We start from the raw sequence: 27,137 nt of genomic DNA on the forward strand, positions 1-27,137 counted from the left end.
TGACGAAGAATCAGTCTTCACAATGCGATGGATTTGTTTTGATCTCCCTTTGAGTGGCTATGCTACCTAATAAAACAATATCGCATCGTTTGTGAACTTCCCGCTTGAGGTTAGGAACTACTAGATACTAGTAATATACGAGATATACGAACGTAAGCGGCGGGAATACATACAGCTTCTATAGGACCAGTATACGACCCCCTGGGTAATACCTGATAGCGGATTGGTCCTTTGGAGCACCTTTTTAAATGTGACTCGGAATGAATTCTGCAGCATAGAAGAAATTTAGAGGCTTAGTACCCCTCAGTATATGCGCTTCAACTCCCTATAATAGGCTAGAATTTGAAGCCATCTCTCCGGAAACTTTGGGGCCGAGCCGCTGTACTGCCGCAACATTGCTACCTTCTGGGTTGGGGATGGTGGATTTCTCGAATCGGGAGCGCTATTGTCGTCCCCATGATGCACGTGGTGAATCAATATAGCCATTTTACGAAATGCTTCCAAGTACGCCACCGGCCAATATATCCATCTAGGAAGGTCATTGAATGCATCTCAACTTTGAGCGCATCAGCGGTATAATGTCTAGTAGTAAAATTATCGAAAAGCCTCGGTTGAGCTGGCAGCCAGTGGTATATAAGACTAGATGTCAACTAGTCAAAATGGCATTCCATGAGGCACATATGACTACTAGCAACGGTGTAATTAAAAGAGACAAACTTGTTAATTCCTGCAGCGTTGGTTAGCCCGTATCGTCAACAGCACCATGAAGTTTTCGTCCCCGCTTGTCTCTGCCGTGTTGGTGGCGTCAGTGGCCGCCCGCCCGTTGACCTTAGACTATTCCGAGAGTACCATTGCGAAACTCAAGCAGCAGCAATCCGGGAGTAAAGCATCCGGTATTCGAGGGCGCCAATCGGCCGGCACGACGGAGAATGAATTCCTAGATGGTGGTTGTCGAGATGTTATCTTCATCTACGCTCGTGGTACTACCCAGGATGGCAATATTGTCAGTCGCCTTCCCTCCTAGATTATTTTTGTAATGACTTCCTACATGTCATAATAACCACAGGTCTAATCCCCTATACTAGGGCGATGATCCAGGGCCGCAAACCGTAGACCAGCTCAAAGCAGCATTAGGCGCAGACGTTGTGGCCGCGCAGGGCGTTGACTACCCAGCACTGCTAATCGACAATCTCCGAGATGGCGGTTGCGACCCCGAAGATGCAGACAACATGCGAGCGCTGATCACGAAAGCAGCCACGCAATGTCCTTCATCGAAACTCGTCGTGTCGGGCTATAGCCAAGGAGCTGCCCTGGTGCACCGATCGGTCGAGTCTGCGTCGACTAGTGTTAAAAACCTCATTTACGCAGCCGTGACATTTGGAGACACGCAAAAAGCGCAGGACGGAGGGCAGGTCCCGAATTTCGATGCGAGCAAAACTCTGATCCTGTGTCACGACGGTGATAAGGTCTGCGAGGGAACACTAATTGTGACGGACGCCCATCATGAATATCATGACCTAGCCCCTGATGCAGTAGATTTTATTGTGAGCAAGGTCCAATAGTTCTTCCGATTTCATTTGAAGCAAGAAATATTACTACTGCTGGCGTGCTGTTGAAATATTGAAACGGATGTATCCTCGTTTACGCAGCTAGGTATCTGCTGCGTACTTAGGTACATAGGGAGATAGGGGTGTATATAGGGGAATAATTTTAACGAAGTATCACGGGCAAACAAGAACCAATTTTGCAATACTTTGAGATTGAAAAATTTCACTTAGTATGCTACGTATCGCTTTGAACTTGACCTTTCGTTCCTGATATCCCTAGATCATGTTAATGATATGACGTTTCTTGAGTTTAATGTAGTAGACAACTTACCAGGAATAATACCACCTCTCTAAGCATCGCTTGAGGCGCCTGTAGACCTGAAGAATCACCTTTTCCTAACCCTAAAGTACCTACATAGGTACCTAGGTAAGCAAAGTACCTAGGTAACCACTGGTGAATCAGGGGATGGGCTTCTAGAAGCGACGATGTTTTGATACTAAAATCTGAGTGGCTTGCGATTAGGACCTTCGGGTACCTATAAGCAACGCCACTTACCACGACATTGGGGGACTTGTCATGATAGCTATTTCGGCTGCGCCTGCTCTGGTATTTAAAATCAAGCGCAACTTACCTTCTCTTTGTGGTGTCGCTATTTTATAGATCTATGTATAACCTCGAGATCTCTTTTATCTTACAAGCACATCTCTAATCTCGCATGATAGCAAGGGATACCAGAATAGGAGGCGGGTTATGCATCTGGTTAACATGCTATAACATGACTAGGCTCAAAATCCTTCGCACTTCGATTATTGGACAGCTTACTTTCTCGCTTAGTATAGAGTACCTGCATCTCCAGCATTTTCCTAAAAGGGTAATTCGTTTGTATATTCCCACGTGTTGGAAATGGGGTATCGTACTGCGAGAATAGTGTATAGTAAGCTAAACCAGGATTATTGCCATGAGCGCACGTGGATATTCCCGGAATGTTTTTAGCTTCAAGTTGATTTTATCGTCTTCGAAGCCGATAGGGAATCGAGGGCTTCGGATAATCACTGTTGTAAAATCTTCAATAACCACTTTGGTTTTGAGTGTTGACGTAAAGGCGCTTGTCTATCTATACCTCGTAGGTATACCTGGCGTGCAAGAAACCGACGTTGAAGCTTCGTAGTAAGTATTAGGTTTGAAAGGATTCAAGAGACAATTGATTCAATTTCTCGGTGTCCATTCGCGGGCGGCTGCATCGCGCAGTAGCAGCCGATCGTGGCTTTGTCGTCACAGGTTCTACTGGTTCGGAGCTTGAGGCCTTAATAGGATTTATTACCTAAAGCTGAACTCACTCTTTGGGTTACATTTGATTGGGAAAGAGTCAATAGTTAATCCATATTCGTGTCTGACTCAGACTATCACATCGTACTGGTGTTCTATGCTGTTAGGACATCGCTTCGCTAATATCTAGCTTCATTTTGAAAAACAGGTTATTCTTTGTGACTTGTAAAGAGGAGCACAGCGTATTCTTAAATAATTAAATAGCTGAAGAGGCGTGGACATGACCCAGAAAAAAATCGAGGGGTCTTTTGTATTCGAATTACTTGCATATTATTGGTCATTATATGATCTACGCTCTTATTATACCAAGCTTACGGAATATGGATAAGATATGCAAACTCTTAGCGGTTTCAAGTTTTTAGGTAGATAATAAAACATTCAGCAAGGTCCTGATTGAAAGTAAGAGGTCATGGCGCCAGCAATAAGGCAGTGTGTATGAGATGAGTGTATGTAAGCATGTATTCTTGTATTTACCACGAGGAAGAACGGAGTACCCGATGTGCCTGCATGGTAACATATGGATGTTACGATCCTTGTCAGATTCTAGCCTGTCAAAACATCCTGGTTGTAGAATCTTGATTTGTAGTCGGATGGCGCGGTCGTAACAAATCCAAATGCTTCCTTGATTCCATTCCCCCACAGACCACCACGCTAAGCCCGATATTATCAAGCAGGCTGGCCATTAGAAGACCCGAAATGGGGGCATAATAGTTATTCCGAATCGTATAGGGGTACCATGGGGTGTACGCGTCTTATGCAACAGGAATCCTAAATTAACAACACCGTGGTTGTGAAGCAGGGATTGGTTGTAGCGGCAGCCGTCCGAAGATTGGCTTCTTTTCCCCCTCCTCGGTGATTTTGCACTTATCCTCAGCTCCGTTCTATATATACATACAGGAGGGTCCGATAGTGAATTTAGTAGTCTCGGTATTCAGACACACTATTATTCTTCGTTTCTTCGAAGAAGCCGAAGGCGAACCAATAGATCGTTACACATATCGGGAGTTTTAAAGCCTTGATTTCCACATCGGAATATGTTGCCCTACCCTAGCCCATCGCCCCCAGAAAGCCGAGAACACCATGTTCGAGAAGACTTGCCGATGTAACACTAGGTTACCGATGCGCGGTCAGCACTGCCCATTCCAGCTTGCACCACCGTTTAAGCAGGCCTTCAGGTTTTGGAACTAGGCTACTAACACAGCAGTAAGATTCTTTGCCACGCACGTGTAGGAACATAATACACTAGTGTACACCAAGTAGATACACTAAGGTATGGGCCAATGGTATGGTACGGCATGTCATGTCATGTACGGAGATAGATGTGTATACCTAGCGCGTGCTACTATGTATGTATACGATGACTGCCATCAGGGGTTGCCCGAAGCCTGGCACAACCTTATCGGTACTGCAACGGTAAGTTCCATCCAACCTTGCATTCCTTTCATTTCACAGACTCCATAGTGGTACGTACCCGGGTATGTATAGTTGCGATAGGCTAGATAACAACCCAGGCATGCAAGTTGTATGTAGGCCTGTTAGTAGGCTGGTAGGTAGTGTGGTGTTATGAGTTCAGACTCTTCAGTTCGGGGTGACCACCAACTATGTATTTTTGAAGGATTCCACAGTTGACATGGTCCCCACGCAGCGTCTCAAATCCCACTCGCTGACGGGCCATTGCAGCATGTAATCCGTAATAATAAAAGTATGACCAAGCATTTGCATCCCTCATCGTCGGGTCTCTTTTTTTCTTAATTTCTACGCTTTTGCCTTTGAAACGTCTTTTTCGGTTAGTGATGCTCCTTATCTTTTCTTGTGGTGAGGTTCGTCTGTAGATGCTTTGTGAGGAAATCTCTATTCGCCGCCACCGATGTCGATGCCGTGTTTTCACTCAATACGTTTTCGACACTCCGCGTGAGGTCTGTCAAATCGAGACCTCGCGGATTTTCCCCCTCCGAATTTATAGTGGTGCAAGAAACGATGTCGGGGTTCCGGTGGTCAACCGACAATTTTGATGAGCCGGAGCCTATATCAAACAGGCCGGACCTGATCTGGGGGGTAGTTATAGCGTGTTTGGTACGTTCCATACCCATTTGATTGACCGCGATCTCATTTATAATGAGATGTATAAGAAAAATTCATTCTTACCATTTCTAAAATTGCAGATATTTTCGTGGGTTTGCGTTTGTCTTCGATTATATGTGCGACTCAGGGTCGTCCGCGCACCTGGTTGGGATGATTTATGTGTGGTACTCTATCTAGTAAGTGGTGGTTGTGCACATCATGAGCATACCTAACGTCCGATGAGGAATATCTACTAACATCATTCGCACGATAAGTTTATGGTCACGGCTGGGTCGATAGCAGTATGCTGTGCAGTAACATTTGGACTCGGCAAGCATTTTTTACAGCTCGAGGAATGGCAGGGGAAAAGCTTTCTAAAGACCTTCTACATTGCAAACGCCACATACGTAACCGCAACAGCGCTAATTAAAGAGGCGCTCTTATTACAATATCTCCGAGTTTTCGAGCGAGCGGTAATACTCCGCCGATTCCTAATTTTCCTGGTCGTGTTCACGGCGCTCTGGGGCATTGCATATTCTTTTTTGGCCTGGGCGCCGTGCATTCCTGTTCACGACTTTTGGAATGGTGGAGGCCCATTATGTTATGGATACGGCTCGCAATATATCCGACCTTTCGTCGCCACATTCGAGAGCCATGCCGCATCTAATATGGTACTGGACATTCTGGTACTAGTCATCCCACTACCGTTATTGTTTAAAGACGGCACAACCAACTGCGCCCGCGTACGGGTGGTCGGTCTCATTTCTATGGGCATCTTGTAAGTCATAGATATTCCCGGTGGGAATTTTCCGCTGGATGAGGTCGCTAACACATTTTGTAAAGCGTTTTGGTATTTGCAGTTTGGAGATTAATAACGATTATCGACCATCAAGTGGCATCTTGGCCGACCCGAGATCCGACCTGGTACGGCCCGATCAGCATCATCTTAGCAGTCCTTGAAATCGATGCCGCTAGCGTTTGCGCGAGCGTCCCTATCTTTTGGCCAGTCATCAGTAGCATGAACTGGGGGAAAATATTTGTGACGCAGGAAGTTAATATTACGAGGGAGACACGATACATGGAGGACGACGAGGACGAACTAACGAGGGACACCACGCACAGCAGGACGGGTAGTGAGGCGGAGTTAGGTGAAAGTGGGAGGAAAGGCGCAAGGAATAAAGGGATGTATTACCAAGATTCGTACGTCTTAAGCCACGTAGATCCCTTGCGATCTTCAGCTGAGCGCGTACATGCGAGCGCAATAAGCGATATGGCGAAAAACGGTTCGAAGAAATGGGTAAAAATATGAGGCATGGTTGGATATATAATAAAACCGTTAACTGCTCACTCCCTCTTTTGCCAGAAATCTGATCCCCATTGTTATCGCCCAATCCCACGCAGGTTCTACTCACAATATCTAGGTATCGACTTTACACCCTTGGACGATCGATCGATGAGACGATACTCGAGAGAATTAGGGCGTAAATGAACCAACTAAGCCTGGGCTGCCTGGCCAAGTTCATCGACATTTCGCATTGCATTCTGCATCGCCCAATACGCTTTCTTCTCCGACTCCTTTTCGACGCCTTCCCAAGTACGTCCTTGAAGATGTCGCAGACACAACTTACGTCCATTATCGGGATAATATAGCCAAGTAGCCCACTTGGCCCAATTGCCCTCCTTCATTTGATTCCTGGCCCGATGCCCGATGGTATCCTCGATAAACCCACCTCGCAATATGGAAAGGCGTGTTGGAAAAATCCGACGCAAGTAATGTTCGGTGGATGCCAGATGCGGCTTGTCGTGCCAGAAGAACATAGGCGTCAAGGGAACATCAGCACCAGACTGCGTCACGAAATTACGCTTGAGAGATAAAGTCAACCCCCTCAGCACGGGGAATTGTTCGACATGGGCCGACTCCGCATACGACAATAAGCGTACGGACGGAAGACAGACATATCTCACTGGCATGCTTTCATCGCCTTCGGTCGACTTCATAATATCCAACAAGGGTTGTAATGGAATATTGGAAACTAGAGGCCAATCGTGCTGTTGTACCCACACAAATGGCGTCGCAGCCAGTCTCAGCGCGGAGCGTACGCCTAGCCCAAAACCCAATCGCTTCGATGGTTCTATAAAGGTGACTCGGCCGTCAACCGTCTGTAATATTGACAATGGAGCGGTATTGGTCTCCACATTGCTGAAGCCAAATTCAGCTTCACCTTGACTGTAGTCCAAGCTTTGTTCACCATTTTCCTGGTCAAATTCCTTTAGGATAAGCTCCTTAACATTTTGCTTATAGAGCTCAAATGTCTTTGCTCCTTCTGGGGTAACCTGGCCTTTCTTTAACCGCGCTTGGGGTGCGATACGTTCGTAGGTATCTAAGACGACAATTACTCGACAAGATAATAAGTCGCCACAGTGGCTGCGAAAGGACGACAATATCGCCGATATGAGATCTGTTAAAGGGGCTGAAGGAGTTGGTGATGTGGTGATAATCACTGTCAATAGGCTGGATATTGGTTGGTCTGGGACACTCGCTGATGACATTTTAACGGGTCGGAAAAGTTGGAAATCAAACCGTAGCTCTGAAACATGGATGAAGGATTATACATTATCATGTTCCGACGGGTGATGATTGAAGGGCTGAAATGAATAAATTTTCACAAGAGAAGGCATTACAACGTTCCAATTGTTGTAGAAAGAGAGAAATCACTTTGCGCACGGAGAATCCGATCTATCATTCTCCACTTGGTGCTCCGTGTAACGGCTAGTACCAGCTGCCAGCAACTGTCAGCACGATGCTCAGGGGTAGGTCATCAACACAGAAGTCCACAAGCAATAACATTTTGCAACAACAAAAAACTATGAATAGGGGGAGAATATCCTCAGCCCCTATCTCAAACCCTTAGAACCTCAATAACCCTCTACTGAAAAAGAAAAAAAAGGAAAGAAAAAACCCTACTCCGAACTTTGGCCCGCATTCATTAAATCCGAGTTGTGGAAATACAAGTGTCGGATTGCTCCGGGGCGGTGGTTGAAGGGGTGACCACAGCCCGGCCAAGGACAACGATACTTCCTACTCTTTTGTGTCGGTACCTGACCGCCGTGTACTTGAGATAAGTGGAATCTTATCTCGACCTCTGTCGGGGCGTGTATATCCACAGCCCGGCCACAAACAATCCACACCCACGTGGTTATACCTCTTATGTTCTGCTAGATTCTTTGTCGAGGTCGTGGTGAATTAGCACAAGTCGCATTCGACAGGCCGCCGTTCGCGCCGGCGGTAGCGGCAGGAATGGCAAGGGCGACGGCGGCGGTGGCGGCGGCAACAGCGGCCCCAGAGTCCTCTGTCTCCCGTTGGCCGGCTAGTACTTCTGAATAGCTTCGAATTAGCGCCGATTTATCTATAAGTTGAGGAAATCTTACCATTCACAATGGCAGTAGCATTGAGAAAGTGCTGCGGCGTAGGCCAGGGAGTCTACCTATAAATAGTAGGCATGTTAGAAGATAATCGGCGTGATGCATCTAAATAGATAGGGGCAATCTTACCCGCCGTTGCGTCTGAGTCGGCGTGGCTCTCCGACATGGTCGCCGATTGATTAAAATTTCTATGGGTTCGGCGTTTCGAAAGAAGAGAAAAATGAAGACGGCGATACGAAAATAGAAGAGACAGCGTAGCGATGGAAATTACGGGCTGGTTGGCTACTACTTAGGAAGCTGCGCGTGGAAACGGAGCGCCGTATTTGGGATAACGCGGCAGGTAGGCGCGTTTTTAACTTTCTTTATATCAGGTAGGCGCGTGTTATCGCTTAATCTAGGTAAGCTACTCCCTGCAGTCTACGTTTGTTAATCGCGACTTCCTATACTTACGCCGGAAATTGGTCCGGTGCCTTAAAAAGGCACCGATTAGTGAATCGTTACTCCCTACCCTTCTGGAGCCCGATGCCATTTTAATAAAAATAATTGATCAGGTAGTATCAATTATTTAGTCTTTACTTTTTATATATGAGAGCTTTGTATATTTTGGATAGTGAATCGGTTACATGGTATCGATTATCTTGTCGCGACTATATACAGACCGACTAGGCAGGCGAAGTAGTTCATATGACCCTAGCCCATTATGTTAGGCAGTTCATGCCTGTTATTTTTTAGTTGTGAAATATGTATTGTATCTTCATCTAAAAGAATTGTCCACGTCTATACCGCAGAAAAATGTGTTTAAAGTCGTGAATACGTAGGCCTAGCCCCGAACAGAGCAGTATATAAGTAAAAGGCCATGCTCCCATGTGAGTCCTAATCGTAGCAATCCCCTTTTACAAGCTTCTTATATGATTATATCATCACCAAACACATGTGATATAAGAGGGAACAGTCATAATTATAGTATATGACTAATAGAATGCTGTTACTGCTATTGCACTTAGAGTAAACGTAACGCGAACATGCGTAACGTGAATGAATAATCTTCATGGTTAAGGGAGGTGCTTTTCGTGCTTAGAGTAGTAATTGATTCGACCTATCACACTTAACCTCAGTATTGACGTTGGTGCTCGACTTCGAATCTCTTTAGTAAACTCTTCATTCACGTTAACGCCAATGCTCCTTCTTAGATACCGTCATATGCTCAACAACTGCAATAACTCATATCTCTATAAAGCTTTCGAAATGGCAACGCGAATTCCCCGACTACACAATCGTATATGGGACTAGAATATATAATAAAGAAAGGTTGCCATGTGAATACCAATTATCCAGCTCCCAGAGCCGCACTACTACTTAGCGATAGAGCCTCCTACCTAGGTAGTTTCTACAAAGTCATATCCCGTATACCAAGGTATGTAAAACAAGAACTACGATCAACTAGTTATCCCAAAACTCCCTTAGTCTATTCTATATACGTTCTAATAACTACGCCTGGACCCCTAAGCAACGAGGAACCCCGCAGGTCGTACCTACTAGGTTGAGCCGCTACTCTCCCCGGTACCCAATCGCCAGCGCGGATAAGTTAGGGCCTTCTCAAAAGCGGTAATATTGAAACACCACAACAGCCTGAATGGGTCTAGATTACCAGGTTACCCCCTATCTACTATGTGGAGAGTGTGGAGAGCTTCGCTGTGTAATCCGTATTACCGGCCGTGGCCCTCGCTGTCCCCAATCCTGGGGTAATGGGGTAGCGGACTAGCTAACGATATGAGTATTCCTTGGCATCCTTGGAGAGGCCCTAGATTCATCGGCAATTGCAGGGTTGCCATCCTCTCGTGCGAACGTAAATACTACATCGTATCTGTTCATTATGGTAGCTGGGTGTCGCATCGTCTCAGCTAGAATTTTCTATCCAGTACTCAGCACGCCATAGCTTTCCATACGTACGTCGCGCCGGGGAAAGGAAAATGGCGATTAAAGACGATGAAACGATTCGCGCCCATTGGCGATGCTTCGTAGCATGCGGCCTCATGGTTTTATCGCCATTCCAATATGGTGTTGACTTTGGATTGATAGGAGGTCTGCAGGCAATGCCGGGGTTCCTGAAAGTACGTCTATTATATAGATCATCGTGAATGTATCGTAATTCAACATTCGCTAACGAGACTTGAACAGATTTATGGCCATCCAGCTCCGAATACCTCAATCGGGTGGAATATTTCGACAGTACGACAGCAGCTTATCACGTCGTTAATGACTCTCGGCGCCTTCGTCAGCTCTGCGACAGCAGGTTTGGTAGCTGCCAAGTTTGGTCGCAAGGCTTGTTTATGGATGGCTTGCCTAGGTTGTGTTGTATCCAATGTTATCATGATGACTACTACCGATATCAACGCATTGTATGTCGGACGCCTATTGAACGGATTGGCCAATGGGTACTTCATGACTTTCTCTCAACTCTTCATCCAGGAGAGTAGCCCCGCCAAGTATCGTGGACTCTTCCTATCTGCGTTCCAATTCTGCACATCATTCGTAAGTTAGCCGCATCTCTAGCTGACATTTTCTAAAGAAAGAGTTCTGATTTGGTTCGTTAGGGTACACTGATTGGCACCATTGTGGATTGGGCAACTGCATCACGACCAGACCGATCGGCTTATCTGATTCCATTAGGAATCATTTATATCGTACCACTTTTCCTAACGATAGGCCTTTTCTTCATACCTGAATCTCCTCGTTGGTTAATTTTACAAGACCGGATCGAAGAAGGCCAGAAGGCTTTGGCGTGGCTTAGACCGACCGGCACTCCAGTCGATATTGAAGTCGCGGAAATAAAAGCAGCGATTGATAAGGAGCGTGAAATGGGTAGTCAGGTCAGCGTATTGGATATGTTCAAGAACCCTATCGACAGGAGACGTACAATTCTCGCCGTCTGTGGTGTGACTTTGCAAGCTGCCACAGGATCCATGTTCATCATCTGTAAGATTTTTTCTCCAACTTATATCCTTTGGGTCGCCACTAACACCGATCATTACTAGCATACAAGGCATACTTCTTTACAATGGCCAAGGTAGCGAACCCTTTCGCGATGGGATGTGTTCTAAGCGCAATTGGACTGTTCGCCATCGTCCTAAATTCCTTGATCGTAGTGCGCTATGGCCGTCGCCGTGTACTTCTAATGAGCGGTCTTGGTATATGTGGTATTCTTCAGTTGATTGTTGCCATTGTGTACGACAAGAACCCTGGCGCAAAAGCTACTGGCGAGGTACTTGTGGCCCTGTCATGCCTTTACATGATGAGCTATAATGTGAGAAGCCCTTTTTATTGATGCAACCACTTGGTACTGACGATAATTTCACAGGGAATGGTTGCGACTTACGCGTGGTTGAGCGGTGGAGAGCTTCCGTCTCAACGACTCCGTAGCTATACGTTCGGCTTAGCAGCGGCGGTGGCATTTTTTGCCGCATGGCTTACTACGTTTACCGCACCCTGTAAGTTAGATTGGTACACTGAGCCGACTTTTCCTGAAGCAAATCTTCCAGTTCTTGAAGCTAATGTCGAGTGTTATAGATTTTATCAACCCGGACTCTCTAAACTGGGGCCCGAGATACGGTTATATCTGGTTCCCCAGTTCCATTGTGGCCGGAATATGGGTATACTTCTTCTTACCCGAAGTTCAAGGTAAATCATATCAAGCTCTTGAGTTTTGGCTATCTGCCATCTGTTTGATGCGTGTGGATGTCTTGTGTCAAATGCGGATCGCTAATCATATGATATGCAGGACGAACATTGGAAGAAATCGACGAAATGGTAAGTGTTGCCTCCGTAATCAGTTTGATCGAGTGAAAACATTGGACTGATATTTTCTTGTGAATAGTTCGAAGAAAAACTCCCCGCGAGGAAATTCCGAGGATATAAAAGCATTCGTAGACTCGCTGCAATTGAGAAACCGGGCGCTCAACATGAGGAGTGAGGGCGGGATTGGATGCATATCTAAATATTTAGCAGCTAGAACTTGAAGGAAGCGAGCGTGAAGAACTTCTCATGGGTTAAACCAAGAAAGTAGCATTTGGCCCATTGCCATGTCTCCATAGAGGAATCAATCAACTCTAGAGGGGATTGTAGAAAAGTTCGAAATTTGTATTGTTCTGGATACTTTTTCGCTAGTAGAATTATAGACGCATTATTTCTCATCCTTGGGGCGAGAATGCGTCTAAAAAGGCGAGCTAATCCCGACGTTAATGGTGCATCTCTCCGGGTATAAATAGTTTGCAGAGCTCGTCGTTAGATATCTAAATGGAACTAGAACCAGTTTTGTTGTCCTGTGGATTGCAAGAATGCGCCTGGCTTTTAGCTTGTGGAACATGTTAATAGTTTACAGGGTTGATATTTAGTCACATAACCGTCAGTACGCCACCATAAGCCCAACATCATGTTGTAGAGGGAGATTTAAGCAAGAGGGTCGGCATCGGTGAAAGCGACATCCATGTCGTCATCGTCGTCGTCGTCACTACTGCTAGTGTCTCTATCGGGAGGAATGGGATCGGCGACGTAAGGATCAGTAAGAAATCTGTCTGGGTATGCCGAATCGTACCGAACGATATATCGCGGTAGCCCTTCATTATGAAGGAATGGTGGTATCAAATGCCGCGGCTTATTCGTAAGCACCCGCAAGTGCGAAGAAAACCGGTTCTCGAATGGCTGTTCGGAATTTGTTTCGGCGCTTGTTCCAAGGTGAGAACGTAGCGAAGCCTCTTGGCACTGCTGGAATCGCTTTTCGAAGTCGCTCACAAGCTTCCTGACTATTGGTCGCGCGTCCTGGCCATGGAACCGACCGCGAGCTACGATCCGGGGAAGGTGCTGAAGTGAGACATCAAGTGTGAACAGTTTTTGACGAGTTTCGGCATTGACCAATAGGTCGCTAACTAACAAGTCTGAGAGAACTTTTTCGGTACGCCGATCTTCTAACATAAAAATCATATACTCGTCAAGGCGTAGTGTCGTCAATGCTGGGGGTACTGGCGCCTCTATGGTGTAGGCGAAGGGATCGGTGTCGTGGGGGCGCGGTCGTAGGAATGGACCAAGTTGAAGATACAAAAGTGCCGAAAAGTTCGAAAGAGAGAGAGCTAAGGTGCCTGCGTTTCCCGAATACGAGTCGTTACGGAAGAGTTGGAGATGTTCGAGGCTCCCAGCTTGTTGAGCTAGTGCACGGTTGAGTTCTCCGGGATAGTCGATCGCAAACCGGTCTCCTATTTCTAGGTTATGGTAGTATTTTTCGCATAGAGCAAGACGTGTTAATGCTCTTGGGAACGACAGAATTGTATGTAGAGCTTCAACAGAAACAACGCATTCGGTGAACGTCAAGGTCCTCAATCGAGTTTGGCCACGGAATTGTTCGAGTTGACCCGCATCCCATTTGAGTGGCACTTGCCCGACTCTTGCACATGATATTTCAAGAAAGTCGAGCTGGGGTAGTAGGAAGAGGGCACATGCAGGGGTTATGTCCCAATAACGGTCAGTGGACGATGACCAATGAAGGGTAACTATGCGTATTAGTGATCTTGAATGATTTTGTATGTATAACGAAGTATAAGACGTACTAGATCTCAGATTTTTGAGAGGCTTTGACATCTGAAGCGAATCATTTAGAAGGGATGCCTGCTCAAACGCGCGCATATAAGAATCCATAAATTGATTCCAATGGGTTCCTTTAGTTGACATAGGTTGGCATTCGGGGCTCTCAGAAACGAAAGTAACCAAGTTCGGGAGCGAGGTAAGATCAGGCGGAGAGGGTCCTTCGCCAGGATTATATCTACGAGTAGAATATAATAACTTAAGATCTTGTAGGTAGTCCTTCCTCTTGGGTTGGGCGCGGATAGCATCCGAGAATCGATATAGGCGTGATAAAGTGGTGAATTCAGCGGTGGAATACAGATACACCTCTGCCGCTCCGCGAAGTATCTGACACGTACGCGCGGCGGACCGAAGGGATTCAACATCTTGGGAATCGCGAAGATGTCCCATTATTTGTAGTAGTAGCTCACTGGGGAGATGTAATAAGGGCATGATTGAAAGCGATTATAGAATCGGGCTGTAAGTGTGTATGTTCGAAAGAATTTTAGTGGTGTGGAATTGCTGCTATTACAAGCAGGATTGAGATTAGAAACTGAAGTTGGACGTATTTGTCGTTGTCGTCAGATTTCAATGTTGTTGTCGATGAGAACAGAAGATTGAAGGTGTAAGTGGGGAAGATTTAGGTAGGTACAGTACATAATCTAGCAGGTATGATACAATGGGTGTAGCTGCCTAGATAGCTGCTAGAAGACCCCCGCCATCGCCCCTCCATAGCTGAAGGCGCGATATCCCTAGATGTGGGGACACCTGGGTAGGTAGGCACCTATTTAGGTAGAGCGTAAACCTTTTTAAGTGATCGAAACCTTCACGGATAAGCTTCGATAGCTGTTTAAAGCTCTAGATTTTATGATCGCTAGCATCTCCAACCCGACAGCAAAAGAGGACGTATACTGGGAGATAACCCACCAATTACATTCCCCTGGGACCCACCCAAATAAATCCTTTAGCTCGTTGAAGCATGTCAACCTGGACTTCGCCGCTCGACTCTGTGCCTCTGGCAGGGACAGCAATTCTCGCCTTAGCCACTACTCTCTATTTCGTGTCGCGCGTCCCCCGAACCCCAAGGAGACGGAAAAACATCCGTCCTACTGAAGAGCGTGTTCTAGTTATAGGAGCTTCTAGCGGACTTGGGCGGAGCGTAGCAAAGCATTATGCAGCCCGTGGCGCCAAGGTGTGCATTGTTGCTCGTCGCAAGGAACAGCTATCCGAATTAGCTACGGAGTGCGGGAAGAACTGTTTTTGGGTAGCGGCTGATTTCAGCAATGCTCGAGATATGTGCAGTGTGAGAGAGGAGATAGAAATGAAGTGGGGTGGTTTGGATTCGCTCTATGTTTGTGCTGGTGTCTCTGCCGTGCAGCCTGTGATGAGTCTCGCTGGTGTCGAGCCCGGAAAGGATGGTGACGCAAGCGAAACTGGTATACAAAACGCCTTGGATATTGCCACACGCGCAACACAAGGAAATGTCTACGGACCTCTGGTCGCGGCGTTGACTTTCGTCCCCATGCTCACACGCAGTTCAATTTCACCGTCTATCTTATTAATATCATCTGTCGCTGCTGTGGTTCCGGCACCAACCCGTGCGCTTTACGGAGCTACGAAGGCTTCGTCATTACTCTTGTTCCAATCCTTGGCGATTGAACATCCGAAGATTGCTTTTACGTTTGTACTACCAGCGACTATCGAGGGAAACTTCCGTGCCTCGGCTGTTGATGCAGATCCGTCGACCCGTGAAGCAGGCCCAAACAAACGAGGACTTGGACTAGATTATGTCGCGAAAAGATGTATGGACTCGGTGGATCGACGAGTGAGAGGGAACGTTGTAGTACCATGGTTTCCTTATGGTATCGCACATCACCTATATTATGTATGGCCGTCATTTATCGAAGAGCAGGCGAGGAAAAAGTATAATTTTAGATGAGTTACGTAAATCAATTCGCTGCTGAGAAAGTGCTTGCCCATCAAATCCCTTGCTATGATTTCTTTCTGGTAAAACATTGCTGTTGGTACCCTAATTAGTCCAATGAAATATCATGTACACCTTTCTCAAGAAATATGAATAAGCAACAATGTTTGTAGATGGGTGGGTCCCTTATTCAAAATGGAATTCAATGATTGGTCCCGACAAAGAATTTCGTTGTGAAAAATACAAAGGCAGGTACAGTGTAAAAAACCTTAGGCAGCAGGGCCCCACACGGCAGAATTCTGGCTGATTCTGCACACCGCCTTTGCAATAATACTTAACAGCTGGCTGCCGGCCTAAATTTTACACCTTTTCTTCTCTTTTCTTCCTCATCTTAGTGCACGGGCTTTACGCGTCACAGTGAGGAGCAATCCGAGTGCGTGTTTTTGCTAGTTGAAAACTATTTACTGACCGCTCCGTCTTGGCTTCGGCCGGGATGGGAATTTTTGGAACCCCATCTCTTCGAGAACTCATTTTCGTCACCGTCGATCCCTGGAGGAACGAGGCGAGGAAGATGTATTAGCAGCTATTGAAGTGATGCGGATGGGAGCCCGATTTTTCGATTTGAATTGATACGACGCTGGAAACAGGCAAGGCGACAATGTAACTATCAAAGGAGTATTTTTAAGATGCAATTATTTTACGAGTTGTAAACCCTTTACGTTCGATCTGTGCTGCGATGTGATCATTTCCATCAATATCTAATTACGAATTATTTCATTTCATTCGACCTCCAGAGGAGCTTTTATGGATGGTGATAAGCTCGTCAGTGACTACTCCTGTGACTCGCAAGCTTGGAATCTTGCTAACGTTGCCGATGAATACGTTTCTGCAATATTTAGCCGTGACGCGTGATGACCCAGCAACTGGATCGTACAGCAGTAGGGTAGACCTAATCCCACGACGCGATAGTTCGACTGGTTCGTCCTCTTATAAGGCCAGATGCGAAAGGTTATATACCTAGGTATCTGATGGCGGATCTTACGTTGTGTACATTGTTGCGACGCGCCATCTATGGTCCGTCTCTTCATTTGCAATTAATATTCTTCGGAAACGCTTCAATCGGTAGGAAATCGTGGATTGTAGACTTCGTATCCTTCGTCTTCCGTGTCGCTTTCTGCGTTTAGGTCTTTCAATATCGGCTTCTCTTCCTTACTATTATTTGTATTGTATGCGTCCGCCTCTTTTGCTTTGTTCTCGTCATTTGGTGCTCCGCCGATGGGCGTAAACGCACTCTTGAACCCAGACTTTTTAAACCCTCCCTTCTTGAACCCTCCGCTACCACCGCTCGTACCACTGGGGTTCGGCTCACCACCGAGTTTGATGCTGATAAGACCGTCTGCTTTTGCTTCGGCTTTTCGCGCACGCGCTCCTGCTGTCGGGTCTTTTACCATCTGCTTCATGTCCTTCATACGCTGACGATGGCTATGGTCGTAGCTGCCTAGGTGTGCTTCGTAATCGTTCATTCGCGAGTAACCCTTGGAACATAATTCGCAGTAGAAGGATTGTAGGGCGGCGCGCGCCGAAGATGTTTGGGCGGGAGGTAACGTCTGGTGTCGCTATTCGTTTTGGAAATATTAGATGCTGTGCCTACCTGCCTACCTGCCTACATGTAGGTGGTAGCCATGGCTGCGAAAGCTGCTCGATTGGAGCTTGGATTACTTACCGGAGGCATATTGACGGTTATGACGACGTATTGAGCTTATGAAAACTAATTGGAGGAACTGTTCGGCGGAGATTAAAATCGAAGATTATGCTCTAACGCTAAAGCTTGGAAATTGAGTTTCGATGTTAAATCGAAAATGTGTTGTAGAAGAGAGAACAGGAAGCTTCGAGCTATCGCGGGGCACATACAGGTGTAGGTGCAGGTGCAGGTGCAGCTAAAGTTTTGACGTCAAACGCCGACGCCAGCGCAGTACTTACCTTGTCGCCCAAACCTTCAACTTTTTAGCATGACGACTTGACGACTCGAAACTTCCCAATTTCAACTTCAATTTCCAAAAAAAAATATCTTCATATTCTTACCTGACCTCGAATTCTACACTGCGACAAACAAAAATCGGAGGCCAATGGCGCCCGATCATCGTACCTTACATCCAAAGGCATCGGAAGAGACATTAGTATCCTTGCTCCAGCTGGATCCCTCTCCTATAGATAATGCGTCAATCTACGACAAAGAGCTTCCGCCTTTACCAGAAGATGATGCATCGCAAACCTCAAGCCGTACTTTAAAATCAACATCAACATCATCAACTTCTACTTCTACTTTGGGTCTTAGTGGTAGTGGTCGTGGTCCAATATTCTACTGTATGATTGCTATTTTTTTTTTTCTTCCCTCCCCACCACCACCAATCAGATCGCTGGCTTTACTAACCACCGATGTCAGTATCACGAATTCAACGTTACTCTTCCTACACATTCTCCTTCTTCGCCGGTCTACATATCGCCAATACTTCTATATTTCCTCTCGTATACCAATCCGTGCCATACTCCGAACCTTTTCTTCTTATGGCACGCGAACTTTACCAGACTCGCTTCACCGAACCTTTGTTAATCACTCTCCCCGTTGTCGCTCATATTACCTCCGGCGTTGCTATACGATTACTCCGGCGGCGGCAAAACTTGACGAGATACGGCGGCGCGACTCCTGGCGTGTGGCCTGTTAACCATCCAAACGCCTCGTCTTTCTCCTACAAACATATATGGCCACCCTTGAGCTACATTTCCGCTTCTGGGTATCTCTTCGTAGGACTACTTGCTTCCCATGTGGGTATGAATCGTGTTCTTCCTCTCGTCGTTGATGGAGATAGCTCCAATATTGGGCTGCAATTCGTTTCACACGGCTTTGCGCGTCACCCACTACCTCCATGGATCGCATATTCGCTCTTATTATCCGTTGGCGTAGGTCATATGGTTTGGGGTTGGGCTAAGTGGTTCAATCTCACCCCACCCGCCAATTGGAAGAAGACCACCATCGACAAGCGGCTGCGCAGGAGTCGCCGCCGGGCCTGGTGGGGCGTCCAAGGTGTCGCTGTGACTGTTGCAGCATTATGGGCTGCTGGTGGATTGGGAATAGTGGCAAGAGCCGGTCCCGTCGAAGGCTGGCTTGCCACTGTATATGATAACATCTACAGCGCTGCAGGTCACTAGAATTGGCAACATCTAGGTATGTGTTGTATATATCCTTGCATACGTGATAGCATTAGAGATTAGCATTAGCGACTTATCCAGGATATAGATTTTCGAAATTCCAAAAAATTACGAAGCTACTCTTTACATAATACTAACCACAGGCGTTCATAAGCTCCATTTACGATAAACCAAGCTGTTTATGCTTGCGAATGGACATGTCCCGTCCGGACAATAACGCGCTAGCGGTTGTTTCTGTCGTATTGTCTTGCAAATAACAAGGTTTCCAATCTCCTTGTCGTGAGAATAATCGCCTTGTTGGTTCGCAATAGTTCTGGAAGCGAGTAGTACAATATGGTCTAACGTGGGTTTGTTTGTTCTATGTCGTTCCTTGAGTTCACCTCGTCCCGTTATGCACCAACATCGTCAATTTAAATACGCATCTACTGTAGTTTCATATAAATTATTCGTTACACGGCAACATTACTTATTTTTCATCGAAGCTTATTGATAATAAGCATCTAACAGCCTACTGCGAGTCTCATCTCCCATAGATTCGCAGGGAAGCCAGATCAGAACCAACCGATATAGACTCAGTCACACGTAAACGGTAAACGGATTCTCGTCCTCGTACAATACGCAGGCTTCCATCTACACATTCACATTTAGGGATTACGGGTACCACGTCACCTTGTTACCAGCAAATTGGATGTCCTTCGAAAATCCAGCAACATGTGCACCGATCTTATCTTTTACATAATGTGCCCAGGGTGCGCGAAGACCATGTATACACATATCATTTATCAACGTCCTTGCGACGAGGCCACGAATGCAAGTCGCGCGACTGGGGACTTAGCTGCCGCCCATGGAAAGTGTACCGATGGCCTGTACAATGATATAAGGAGGAAGCCTTCTCATGAGCCTTGCGGCCTTTGCCGCTGGATGGCCTGGGTACGGATTCGCGAGGAGATGCACAACGCCAATTTTTGGGCTCACAGCAACAATGAGGCGTCTTCTGGAGAAACAGAACAACGGACTACGATTAATGAGGATGAGATGTATCTGGCATACAATTGAAACCGTTATTCGATCTTTGACGCATATAATGCTGGGAAGAGAGAGGAGCCATTGAAAGTGGGATGCATTTTACCACGTCCGGAGCAAGACGATGAGTGGTACCGAAAGAGTACGAAAGGGAGGACGTAAGAACAAGAAAGAAACAACGGGGTAATTCTGGTTCTCCAAATATGTAAACCTCCCTCTCTCTACTTTGACACACCACCACTACTCTGAGCTAATGCCCTATCCCAGGTACGCACCGTGAACTCCCAAAATTTATCCATCCAGCCAGCTTCCCTATAATGCTTTAGTGCCGCATTATCGGGCACAACATCACCCTTCAAGGAAATGCGCCACGATCCAGGACCATACGTGTTGCTTGTCAAGTGATATGCTTGTCTCTCACCCGCTTCTTTTGACGACATACCAACTAAGAACTGCGCAAATGTCACAATGAACTTATTGACGAACCGAAGCAAAAGTCCTAATAAGCCGGTCGGATTTTTCTTCCGCGGATTATCGGTTCGCACCAAACCTGGGAAATTGTGCAGGAATGTGATGTGCGAATTGCCCTCGTCGGCGGCGAATCGATCTAGCGCTATGCTCATGAGGACTGTGTTGTGCTTGATGGCGCCCCTTACAGACCAAGCCCCCGGCTTTTCGAGCCCAAGGTCTGTTTCGTCAATCAGTTTTTCCCGACCGCCGTTTAGGACACAGAGGACACGCGGGTTTGGTGCTTGGCGGAGGAGTGGGAGTAAGTTTGATAGGAGCCGTGCGCGTGAGTAATATGATAATGCGAAGCATACTTCGAGGCCCTCTGAGGTATCTGCAAGTAATTAGAACTAGGAATGGATAGGTAACAAGAGAATAGAGACATACATTCAGCTCCTCCAAAAGGTACGCCCGTGCCCATACTCATGAATAAGTAATCCACCTTTGACTCTGCCGCTGCGATCTGGCTACTCGCCGCATCAACAGCAGCAATCAGCGAAACCTCAGTTTCGATAAATACGATGCGACACCCCGGGGTCTTTAGTGAGTCTAAGACCGGGCGCTGATCTCGCTCGAAGCGCGCAGAAGAACGTCCTAGTATGTAAAATGTCGCACTCTGGAATAGAGATACCGAACGTTCGAGTGTTCGCGCACCAATTCCATTTGTTGCTCCAGCGAATACGCAAACAACGCCCTCGACGCGCTGGCTGGCGAAGTGCTCATTGGCCTTGACGACTTCGTTCGATTTGACCATTTTGAGACACTTAAGTCAACAACCAACGAGTTTTTAATATGCAAGTACGTAAATCCCATATGATATCCGTAAAAACAACTACATAACGATATCTTTATACGAAATTGAAGCGACCATTCGGTTTTACCATGGTGCCGAGAGAATTATCTCCATGTCTTGGTGAATGGCTTAGCGCTACGATCGAAACCCGGTCCTGTAAGATATGGGGAACCCCTCGAACCCGTCGTAATTCAATCTGCCCCTGTCCACTGGCGTCTGAACCCCGAGAGTCCATTGAAGCGTCGCCTATTCGCACAAGGAGATAAGCATTGCTGAGATAGGAAATTATGAAGCTCAAACTCCGAAATTTCGGGACTGAAGTAAATAGACTTATGGCAATTGAATGAAGCTTGTATTGGTTCAAAATCAGAAGTTCATTCTAAGCTGTGATCTTGAGTTGGTAAATAGTCTCATGTTCATGGTTTTTGTAGAATTTGATATGAAACATTGATGATTTCGTCATGAAATAATTTTCAATTAAAACCGTTCGTATCCAATTCCTGGTGGTACTGAGCTCTAGATCTAAATACCAAATAAGGTCCATCATGATATGAACCAAAAATATCATAAAGTTGAAATTCGTCCTTCCTCCCTCTCCCATCCGTTCTTCCACGAGTCCCTTCTCCGATCTTACCCAATTGCCCTGGCGCTGGCTCAAAATCAAAATACCACAACGTTTTCGCCAAAACAAGACTGAGCTCGGTGTAGGCTAGGGACTTGCCCGCGCATACACGAGGCCCAGTTGAAAAGGGGTTAAAAGCCGCTTTCGCGTTATGATCTTCCACGAGCCATCTCCCAGGTTGATATTTGAAGGGATTAGGGAAATATTCCTCATTATGATGAAGACTGTAAATATTTACCCCCACTAATGTACCCTGAGGGATTGTCTGGCCGTCTATCACTAGCGGCTGACTCTGTTCGTCCTTGGGGTCTTTTTCGCGCCATGGAGTGGCAGAAACGGGTGAAGACATGCGCAATGCCTCGTCGATGCACGCCCGAAGATATCGGCAGCTTGCGAGTTGCCGGCCGCTTCGGATTTCGTCGGCTGATGCGAAAGTAGACCTGACCTCCGCAGCAAGCTTTTCGTAACAGTCCAGATTGCGCGACAAATAAAAGAATGCGCCAGCCATGGCAGTAGCCGTAGTATCGCCACCTATAAAATGTGAATATGAATCGAAGGGGATGTAAAAGGGGGGCGAATGCGTACCGGCTCCAAAGAAAAACACGGCTTCCGGCCAAAGATCGCCCTTTTTAACATCCTTGAAGTCGGTCTCCAGCTTCGGGACAATGAAAGATAGAAGGTCATGTTTCGCATCCACCGGCTGAGCAAGGCGCGTGGCAATCATCTTCTCTACGACGGCTAGGAGACGGGTTCGAATGCTATTAGGAATAAGTGAAGCAAGAAGGTCCAACCGGAGATGTATGAGCAGTGGGAAACTCATGCAAGTATTGATACGCATCCCAGCAAGCACCAATCCATTCATCAAGAAGCGATTTTCCTCTTCAGATTGCATCTTGAGGTCGTATCCGAAGCCTAGCTGCCCGATAGCATCCAATCCGAGATGGCGACTGGTGGGTGTCATATTAACTGGGCTCGAGTTCTTCGATGCTCGTAGTAACACATTCAGAAACTTGTCAACCTCTTCTAGCAATGTAGGTTCAAATTGCCGAAGTGAATGATCAGAGAGCGCCTGGCCCACTAGTCTCCTCTTGGTTCTATGTATACTCTTATCTCTAGAGTTGAATACGTTGTACTTGTCGGGTTGGACTTGCGAAGCCCGGTAGATGGAAGCTTTAACAACACGATCGTTCTGGTAGATATCTGTTTTTGTTTGAGTTTTGACGTGTTAATGTTTTCTTTAACTAGAACACACCTCGTAGAGCTGTAACACTATTGAACAGCAGCTTATTCGGACCGTGCCTTACAATTGGACCTATATGACTTATTAATAACTTACTCATTCTTATCAATAGGATTCACCACTTAATCGTACCGTACTTGATATGATCTTGGTATGTTTTTAAGTGTAACCGGCGAGCCGCTGCAAAGTAACCTTCATACGCATCTGACAACTTGGCGATGAAAGGCCCAGGGTATTTGCGGAGTGGATGAAGCAGTAAGCGATAGCTTACCGAGACGATAACCTATGAAATCGATTTATTAGCAGCGTAGGACTAGTAGGATTTAAAAATATTATGTTCCTTACATAGAAGATTGATGCAGAAACTGCATATCCGATCAATATGTCAGTTGCCGCCATAGCTGAGGGATGCGGAGTGTGTAGTGGATGGGGAATGGAATGGCCGAATTCTGCGCTTTTCACTCAAGGGAAGAGCTGAAACAGGAAAGATAATAGGCGGACCGAGCGCCTCCCCCGTCATAGGAGGAGAGAAATCTCGACCGTGTCAGCTTACCGTCGCAGAGAACCCGGACGGGAGTATGTACTGCTTCTTTGCATTACTTCAATATCTGCATTATGAGAGTTATATATGCTTTTATATAATGATTTCCAAGAAGACAGGGAATTAGGTAGTCATTTTCGACCGTTTACAAGAATAAAATATCCCCGATTTTGTCGTCAGATTTTCTTTTCAGGTTTTGTTTTTACAGGCTCCCTCTTGGGTACCTTGGTACTAATCGCAGGTTTTGGATCAGATTTTATTTCAGATTCTGTCAACCATCATTTCCTGTCTCCCAGAATTAGAAATCTGCGCCTTAAATTTCATGTTGATACATGAAGTGGCTGTGTAGTCAATTATGAATTATACGAGTCTGTTAGGCAGAAAATCACCCGGTGACACAAGCCCGGCGCTGGTGGAAGTTTGGGGTACTATTTTGACTTCCGTCGCCGCGGACATTAAGGTCGAAGCCAAAATCTGAAAGCGGCTCAACGAAACACCAGGTTTCATTCAGCTTCTGATTTGGATTTTAGCTATGATGGGGGAATTATCAGGTATGATATGCAGAAAGTCTCGTCTCAAGTCGATTTGAATTCTTTCTGTCGATGGGCGGGCAGTTCGAAGGTGTATATTAAGACGATGACTTCCAAGAGAATTGAATGTTCATTCCCAAGATCAATATCAATCTACCAATCTACTTGATATCTCATCTACATTCATCTGCTATTAAAGCCTCAAACTTGACACTGCAAGCCGATATCGTACTTGTCTATACGACTTAGACTACTATGTCTTCCAACACAACCAACTACGACACTTCCATGGGAGGTAATGGGTATGTATCCACGACCGAGGAAAGTTCATTGGATATTCCTCAACTGATAGGAATTTTAGTCAATCACAATCCACCCAGTCATACATGCTTCAGCAATACCTCCGCGCTGATGCGACTGTCACCGAACGTTGCTCTGGGTTCTCAAAGTCAAGCGACAGTACGAAGAGTCGCGAGGATAAAGCGCGAGACCAAATCAAGGCGTTTGATGATATTTTCGCGAAGAGCAGCGGAAATGGGAAATGAATGATAGGCATTTCGCCGGGTATTTTTCAACTTTTCGAAGCTCATAGCGACGACGGGTTGGCGTTTTCAGGATGGGTATGGTAACTTGGGTATACGTTCGGGGGGTAATAGAAAAGAGGGAATGTAACTTTGTCGTTAGAACCGGAGACGACGACGCGCCGGCGCTCATTATTTTATTCCATATTCCTTCACTAGCATTACTTAATTCTATAATACTCATACAATCGCCGACCAATAGTGAATTCTAAAGTATTATTAAAAAGGAGTATGATAGAACCCCGAGTTTTATATTCCCCCTCTTGATGAGGTTGCCAGTAGTGTTTTGTTTTTCTTGCTCGCTGTCTAGCCCTGGCTTTCCTGGCTTGCTTGACTTTTAACCCTTTCCGCTTCCCTCCATGCACCAGCAAATCTCCATTGGACGGCCACACCCAAAAGCGCGACAGCTTGAACGATGGCGCAAATCGTGAAAGCTAACCCGACACCAATACCATTCACCATAGGCATAATGAAGCTTGTACCACCAGCAGCGAACAAGCATCTGGCGAGGTTCAGACTTGCGCTCGCCGCAGCACTCCGGTCAGAGAAGATATCCACTAAATAAGTCATGACGGCAGACTGGGTCGACACAGCGGTCCAGCCTGTAATAAATGTGGACACGATGGGTACGGCGATGTGAACGCGGTCGGGATACTGAATCGTCCAACCGAATAGAATAATAGATAGGCACTGAAAACAGGAGAAAAGCGGGATAAGCCGAAGGCGCGCTTTTTCTAGGGGAAAGTTGTCCTCTGAGTTTATAGTAGACCGAGCTGGGCTGCCACCTGCTTCAAGTTCCGTTTGGATCGTTCGAGTTTCCTGAGCTTCGTGTGCAACCTTAACGCGACGATAGTCAATGTCAAGTATCTTGCCTGTGATGAGTGTGCCTATCATAGATCCCGCACCATTGGCAATGAATGTTAGACCAATTTGGGTTTCATTGAGACCGTAACGGTCTGCGAAAAGGGAGGACATGGCCGTGATGCTCATTTGCCAGACTGCATAGTAAATGGCTAGAAAGAGGATAATTGGCGCTGCGTATTTGCTAATGAGGATACGAAACGGCCCAGTGACATCTATGCGCTTTCTCGCGGCAGGTTGTGATGTAGAGGCTTCCGGATTCCAGTGTACTTTAGTGGTCTTTTGATAGGTGCGTAGAGGATAGCTGCCGATTGGATTCTTGGGCGTTCTGCATCCGTTCGCAACAATAGACCTCAAAGTTTCGGGAAGAAGGAAGATCAAAAGAACCAGGAAGACGGCGCTGTAAATAGTCAAAAACCAGAATATTGCCCTCCATCCCAAAGATCCTGCTAAGGCACCCCCGATGACCGGACCAATTGCGAGAGGAACAAGCAATCCGGCTTGGAAAATTCCCATGTACCCTCCACGATCAGCACGGGTGGTGATATCTCCGATGACGCCGGATCCGATAGCAATTGTGCTTGCGCTCCCGGTACTTTGTAGGCATCGCAGCACAATCAAAGTAGCATAGTTCTTCGCTTCCGCAAGGCCGATACATGCGCCTAGGAATACTAAGAATGTGCAGCAGTAGGCAACACGGCGTCCCCTGACGTCCGATATGGGACCCCAAAGACTAGGCGCAATACCTTGAAAAATAAGGTATGACGTTACTGTGAGGTTGACAAGTTCTACCGAGACATCAAGATCTTGCGCAATGGTAGGAAGCGCAGGAAAATAAATATTTGAGGCGAAAGCGGAGACTGTTTATATGAGCTGGTCAGGCATGTGAATATTTTTGCTATGGGTGTGGACTTACAAGTTGCAGCAGTGGATACAATGAGAATGATCAAGGCTTTCTGCCTCTTATCGAAAATACTGTAAGGTTCTTCTGGTGTCGGTGGTGATTCCGATGGTTTGGCATTTTGATTTCCTGCGTTTTCTTCCTCGGTGGGCATTTTTATCTTGAGTTGAAATAATTATTCTACGAGTTTGACTATGATAGCTGGATATAGACTGATGTAAGGGAGTACGTTGTCTTTCATATAGTTTCACTGTTCCCGGCCGGAGTTGAGTAATGTGAAATTTAGCGGAGTTGAGAGCTGAGCTCCGGGGGCGACCCGCCCTAATTACAGGGTGCTGTAGCCCGTCGAATTCGGAACTCCGCTATGTCACCGGATTTGAGAGTCAGCAAGGGGTAACGATAATTAGCAACCCAAACATTTTCGTATTGCAGATACGAA

General features: G+C 46.4%; 13 protein-coding genes across 13 annotated transcripts; 6 read left to right on the forward strand and 7 right to left on the reverse strand.

Annotated features, from left to right (window-relative positions):
- Positions 1-52: 52 nt before the first annotated feature.
- On the forward strand, positions 53-1,818 carry F4822DRAFT_388411 (carbohydrate esterase family 5 protein). The gene is made up of 2 exons (XM_051456890.1): positions 53-1,003; positions 1,086-1,818. The coding sequence occupies exons 1-2, from the start codon at positions 764-766 to the stop codon at positions 1,560-1,562; spliced, it is 717 nt and encodes a 238-aa protein (XP_051317547.1). The 5' UTR covers positions 53-763; the 3' UTR covers positions 1,563-1,818.
- A 2,909-nt stretch (positions 1,819-4,727) lies between these two features.
- On the forward strand, positions 4,728-6,337 carry F4822DRAFT_105241 (uncharacterized protein). The gene is made up of 4 exons (XM_051452374.1): positions 4,728-4,947; positions 5,037-5,132; positions 5,211-5,713; positions 5,779-6,337. Exons 1-4 carry the CDS (start codon positions 4,852-4,854, stop codon positions 6,242-6,244), a joined length of 1,161 nt encoding a protein of 386 aa, XP_051317548.1. The 5' UTR covers positions 4,728-4,851; the 3' UTR covers positions 6,245-6,337.
- On the reverse strand, positions 6,172-7,778 carry F4822DRAFT_105254 (uncharacterized protein). The gene has a single exon (XM_051452375.1). It carries the CDS (start codon positions 7,483-7,485, stop codon positions 6,430-6,432), a length of 1,056 nt encoding a protein of 351 aa, XP_051317549.1. The 5' UTR covers positions 7,486-7,778; the 3' UTR covers positions 6,172-6,429.
- A 373-nt stretch (positions 7,779-8,151) lies between these two features.
- Positions 8,152-8,524, reverse strand: F4822DRAFT_424998 (uncharacterized protein; the record flags this gene model as incomplete). The annotated part of the gene is made up of 3 exons (XM_051460260.1): positions 8,152-8,309; positions 8,372-8,416; positions 8,488-8,524. The coding sequence occupies 3 exons, from the start codon at positions 8,522-8,524 to the stop codon at positions 8,152-8,154; spliced, it is 240 nt and encodes a 79-aa protein (XP_051317550.1).
- Positions 8,525-10,328: 1,804 nt separating this feature from the next.
- F4822DRAFT_424999 (general substrate transporter) lies at positions 10,329-12,328 on the forward strand (the record flags this gene model as incomplete). The annotated part of the gene is made up of 8 exons (XM_051460261.1): positions 10,329-10,469; positions 10,537-10,890; positions 10,953-11,334; positions 11,394-11,662; positions 11,717-11,846; positions 11,926-12,036; positions 12,137-12,165; positions 12,233-12,328. 8 exons carry the CDS (start codon positions 10,329-10,331, stop codon positions 12,326-12,328), a joined length of 1,512 nt encoding a protein of 503 aa, XP_051317551.1.
- A 348-nt stretch (positions 12,329-12,676) lies between these two features.
- On the reverse strand, positions 12,677-14,820 carry F4822DRAFT_105314 (uncharacterized protein). The gene is made up of 2 exons (XM_051452376.1): positions 13,956-14,820; positions 12,677-13,898 (listed from the first exon to the last, which is right to left on the reverse strand). The coding sequence occupies exons 1-2, from the start codon at positions 14,419-14,421 to the stop codon at positions 12,805-12,807; spliced, it is 1,560 nt and encodes a 519-aa protein (XP_051317552.1). The 5' UTR covers positions 14,422-14,820; the 3' UTR covers positions 12,677-12,804.
- F4822DRAFT_105319 (NAD(P)-binding protein) lies at positions 14,685-16,050 on the forward strand. The gene has a single exon (XM_051452377.1). It carries the CDS (start codon positions 14,948-14,950, stop codon positions 15,905-15,907), a length of 960 nt encoding a protein of 319 aa, XP_051317553.1. The 5' UTR covers positions 14,685-14,947; the 3' UTR covers positions 15,908-16,050.
- Positions 16,051-16,610: 560 nt separating this feature from the next.
- On the reverse strand, positions 16,611-17,797 carry F4822DRAFT_388429 (uncharacterized protein). Its single transcript, XM_051456891.1, has 2 exons — positions 17,616-17,797; positions 16,611-17,508 (listed from the first exon to the last, which is right to left on the reverse strand). Exons 1-2 carry the CDS (start codon positions 17,622-17,624, stop codon positions 17,008-17,010), a joined length of 510 nt encoding a protein of 169 aa, XP_051317554.1. The 5' UTR covers positions 17,625-17,797; the 3' UTR covers positions 16,611-17,007.
- Positions 17,798-17,857: 60 nt separating this feature from the next.
- Positions 17,858-19,455, forward strand: F4822DRAFT_105372 (DUF1691-domain-containing protein). Its single transcript, XM_051452378.1, has 2 exons — positions 17,858-18,256; positions 18,336-19,455. Exons 1-2 carry the CDS (start codon positions 18,019-18,021, stop codon positions 19,097-19,099), a joined length of 1,002 nt encoding a protein of 333 aa, XP_051317555.1. The 5' UTR covers positions 17,858-18,018; the 3' UTR covers positions 19,100-19,455.
- A 794-nt stretch (positions 19,456-20,249) lies between these two features.
- F4822DRAFT_105390 (uncharacterized protein) lies at positions 20,250-21,759 on the reverse strand. The gene is made up of 2 exons (XM_051452379.1): positions 21,017-21,759; positions 20,250-20,963 (listed from the first exon to the last, which is right to left on the reverse strand). The coding sequence occupies exons 1-2, from the start codon at positions 21,381-21,383 to the stop codon at positions 20,344-20,346; spliced, it is 987 nt and encodes a 328-aa protein (XP_051317556.1). The 5' UTR covers positions 21,384-21,759; the 3' UTR covers positions 20,250-20,343.
- F4822DRAFT_105411 (cytochrome P450) lies at positions 21,760-23,819 on the reverse strand. The gene is made up of 5 exons (XM_051452380.1): positions 23,630-23,819; positions 23,417-23,567; positions 23,297-23,356; positions 22,630-23,244; positions 21,760-22,575 (listed from the first exon to the last, which is right to left on the reverse strand). The coding sequence occupies exons 1-5, from the start codon at positions 23,681-23,683 to the stop codon at positions 21,896-21,898; spliced, it is 1,560 nt and encodes a 519-aa protein (XP_051317557.1). The 5' UTR covers positions 23,684-23,819; the 3' UTR covers positions 21,760-21,895.
- Positions 23,820-24,337: 518 nt separating this feature from the next.
- On the forward strand, positions 24,338-25,071 carry F4822DRAFT_105448 (uncharacterized protein). The gene is made up of 3 exons (XM_051452382.1): positions 24,338-24,376; positions 24,474-24,657; positions 24,717-25,071. The coding sequence occupies exons 2-3, from the start codon at positions 24,611-24,613 to the stop codon at positions 24,898-24,900; spliced, it is 231 nt and encodes a 76-aa protein (XP_051317558.1). The 5' UTR covers positions 24,338-24,376; positions 24,474-24,610; the 3' UTR covers positions 24,901-25,071.
- A 2-nt stretch (positions 25,072-25,073) lies between these two features.
- F4822DRAFT_105433 (MFS general substrate transporter) lies at positions 25,074-27,030 on the reverse strand. Its single transcript, XM_051452381.1, has 2 exons — positions 26,714-27,030; positions 25,074-26,657 (listed from the first exon to the last, which is right to left on the reverse strand). Exons 1-2 carry the CDS (start codon positions 26,850-26,852, stop codon positions 25,243-25,245), a joined length of 1,554 nt encoding a protein of 517 aa, XP_051317559.1. The 5' UTR covers positions 26,853-27,030; the 3' UTR covers positions 25,074-25,242.
- Positions 27,031-27,137: the final 107 nt, after the last annotated feature.

This window comes from Hypoxylon trugodes (assembly GCF_022578975.1).
Source record: "Hypoxylon trugodes strain CBS 135444 unplaced genomic scaffold F4822scaffold_2, whole genome shotgun sequence".
Lineage (NCBI taxonomy): Eukaryota > Fungi > Ascomycota > Sordariomycetes > Xylariales > Hypoxylaceae > Hypoxylon > Hypoxylon trugodes.

What these genes read in the sequence shown, in the direction of transcription:
- F4822DRAFT_388411 (XM_051456890.1), top strand. Translation starts at nt 764, where the DNA reads ATGAAGTTTTCGTCCCCGCTTGTCTCTGCCGTGTTGGTGGCGTCAGTG. An exon ending in CTACCCAGGATGGCAATATT is followed by an intron (nt 1,004 to 1,085) that starts GTCAGTCGCCTT and finishes CCCCTATACTAG; the next exon opens with GGCGATGATCCAGGGCCGCA.
- F4822DRAFT_105241 (XM_051452374.1), top strand. Translation starts at nt 4,852, where the DNA reads ATGTCGGGGTTCCGGTGGTCAACCGACAATTTTGATGAGCCGGAGCCT. An exon ending in GGGTAGTTATAGCGTGTTTG is followed by an intron (nt 4,948 to 5,036) that starts GTACGTTCCATA and finishes CTAAAATTGCAG; the next exon opens with ATATTTTCGTGGGTTTGCGT. An exon ending in TATGTGTGGTACTCTATCTA is followed by an intron (nt 5,133 to 5,210) that starts GTAAGTGGTGGT and finishes TCGCACGATAAG; the next exon opens with TTTATGGTCACGGCTGGGTC.
- F4822DRAFT_105254 (XM_051452375.1), bottom strand. Translation starts at nt 7,485, where the DNA reads ATGTCATCAGCGAGTGTCCCAGACCAACCAATATCCAGCCTATTGACA.
- F4822DRAFT_105314 (XM_051452376.1), bottom strand. Translation starts at nt 14,421, where the DNA reads ATGCCCTTATTACATCTCCCCAGTGAGCTACTACTACAAATAATGGGA. An exon ending in TCTCAAAAATCTGAGATCTA is followed by an intron (nt 13,899 to 13,955) that starts GTACGTCTTATA and finishes TAATACGCATAG; the next exon opens with TTACCCTTCATTGGTCATCG.
- F4822DRAFT_105319 (XM_051452377.1), top strand. Translation starts at nt 14,948, where the DNA reads ATGTCAACCTGGACTTCGCCGCTCGACTCTGTGCCTCTGGCAGGGACA.
- F4822DRAFT_105372 (XM_051452378.1), top strand. Translation starts at nt 18,019, where the DNA reads ATGGCGCCCGATCATCGTACCTTACATCCAAAGGCATCGGAAGAGACA. An exon ending in TCGTGGTCCAATATTCTACT is followed by an intron (nt 18,257 to 18,335) that starts GTATGATTGCTA and finishes CACCGATGTCAG; the next exon opens with TATCACGAATTCAACGTTAC.
- F4822DRAFT_105390 (XM_051452379.1), bottom strand. Translation starts at nt 21,383, where the DNA reads ATGGTCAAATCGAACGAAGTCGTCAAGGCCAATGAGCACTTCGCCAGC. An exon ending in ACCTTTTGGAGGAGCTGAAT is followed by an intron (nt 20,964 to 21,016) that starts GTATGTCTCTAT and finishes AATTACTTGCAG; the next exon opens with ATACCTCAGAGGGCCTCGAA.
- F4822DRAFT_105411 (XM_051452380.1), bottom strand. Translation starts at nt 23,683, where the DNA reads ATGGCGGCAACTGACATATTGATCGGATATGCAGTTTCTGCATCAATC. An exon ending in CCAAGATCATATCAAGTACG is followed by an intron (nt 23,357 to 23,416) that starts GTACGATTAAGT and finishes TAAGTCATATAG; the next exon opens with GTCCAATTGTAAGGCACGGT. An exon ending in TAGTGTTACAGCTCTACGAG is followed by an intron (nt 23,245 to 23,296) that starts GTGTGTTCTAGT and finishes AAACAAAAACAG; the next exon opens with ATATCTACCAGAACGATCGT.
- F4822DRAFT_105448 (XM_051452382.1), top strand. Translation starts at nt 24,611, where the DNA reads ATGTCTTCCAACACAACCAACTACGACACTTCCATGGGAGGTAATGG. An exon ending in ACTTCCATGGGAGGTAATGG is followed by an intron (nt 24,658 to 24,716) that starts GTATGTATCCAC and finishes TAGGAATTTTAG; the next exon opens with TCAATCACAATCCACCCAGT.
- F4822DRAFT_105433 (XM_051452381.1), bottom strand. Translation starts at nt 26,852, where the DNA reads ATGCCCACCGAGGAAGAAAACGCAGGAAATCAAAATGCCAAACCATCG. An exon ending in TGTATCCACTGCTGCAACTT is followed by an intron (nt 26,658 to 26,713) that starts GTAAGTCCACAC and finishes TCATATAAACAG; the next exon opens with TCTCCGCTTTCGCCTCAAAT.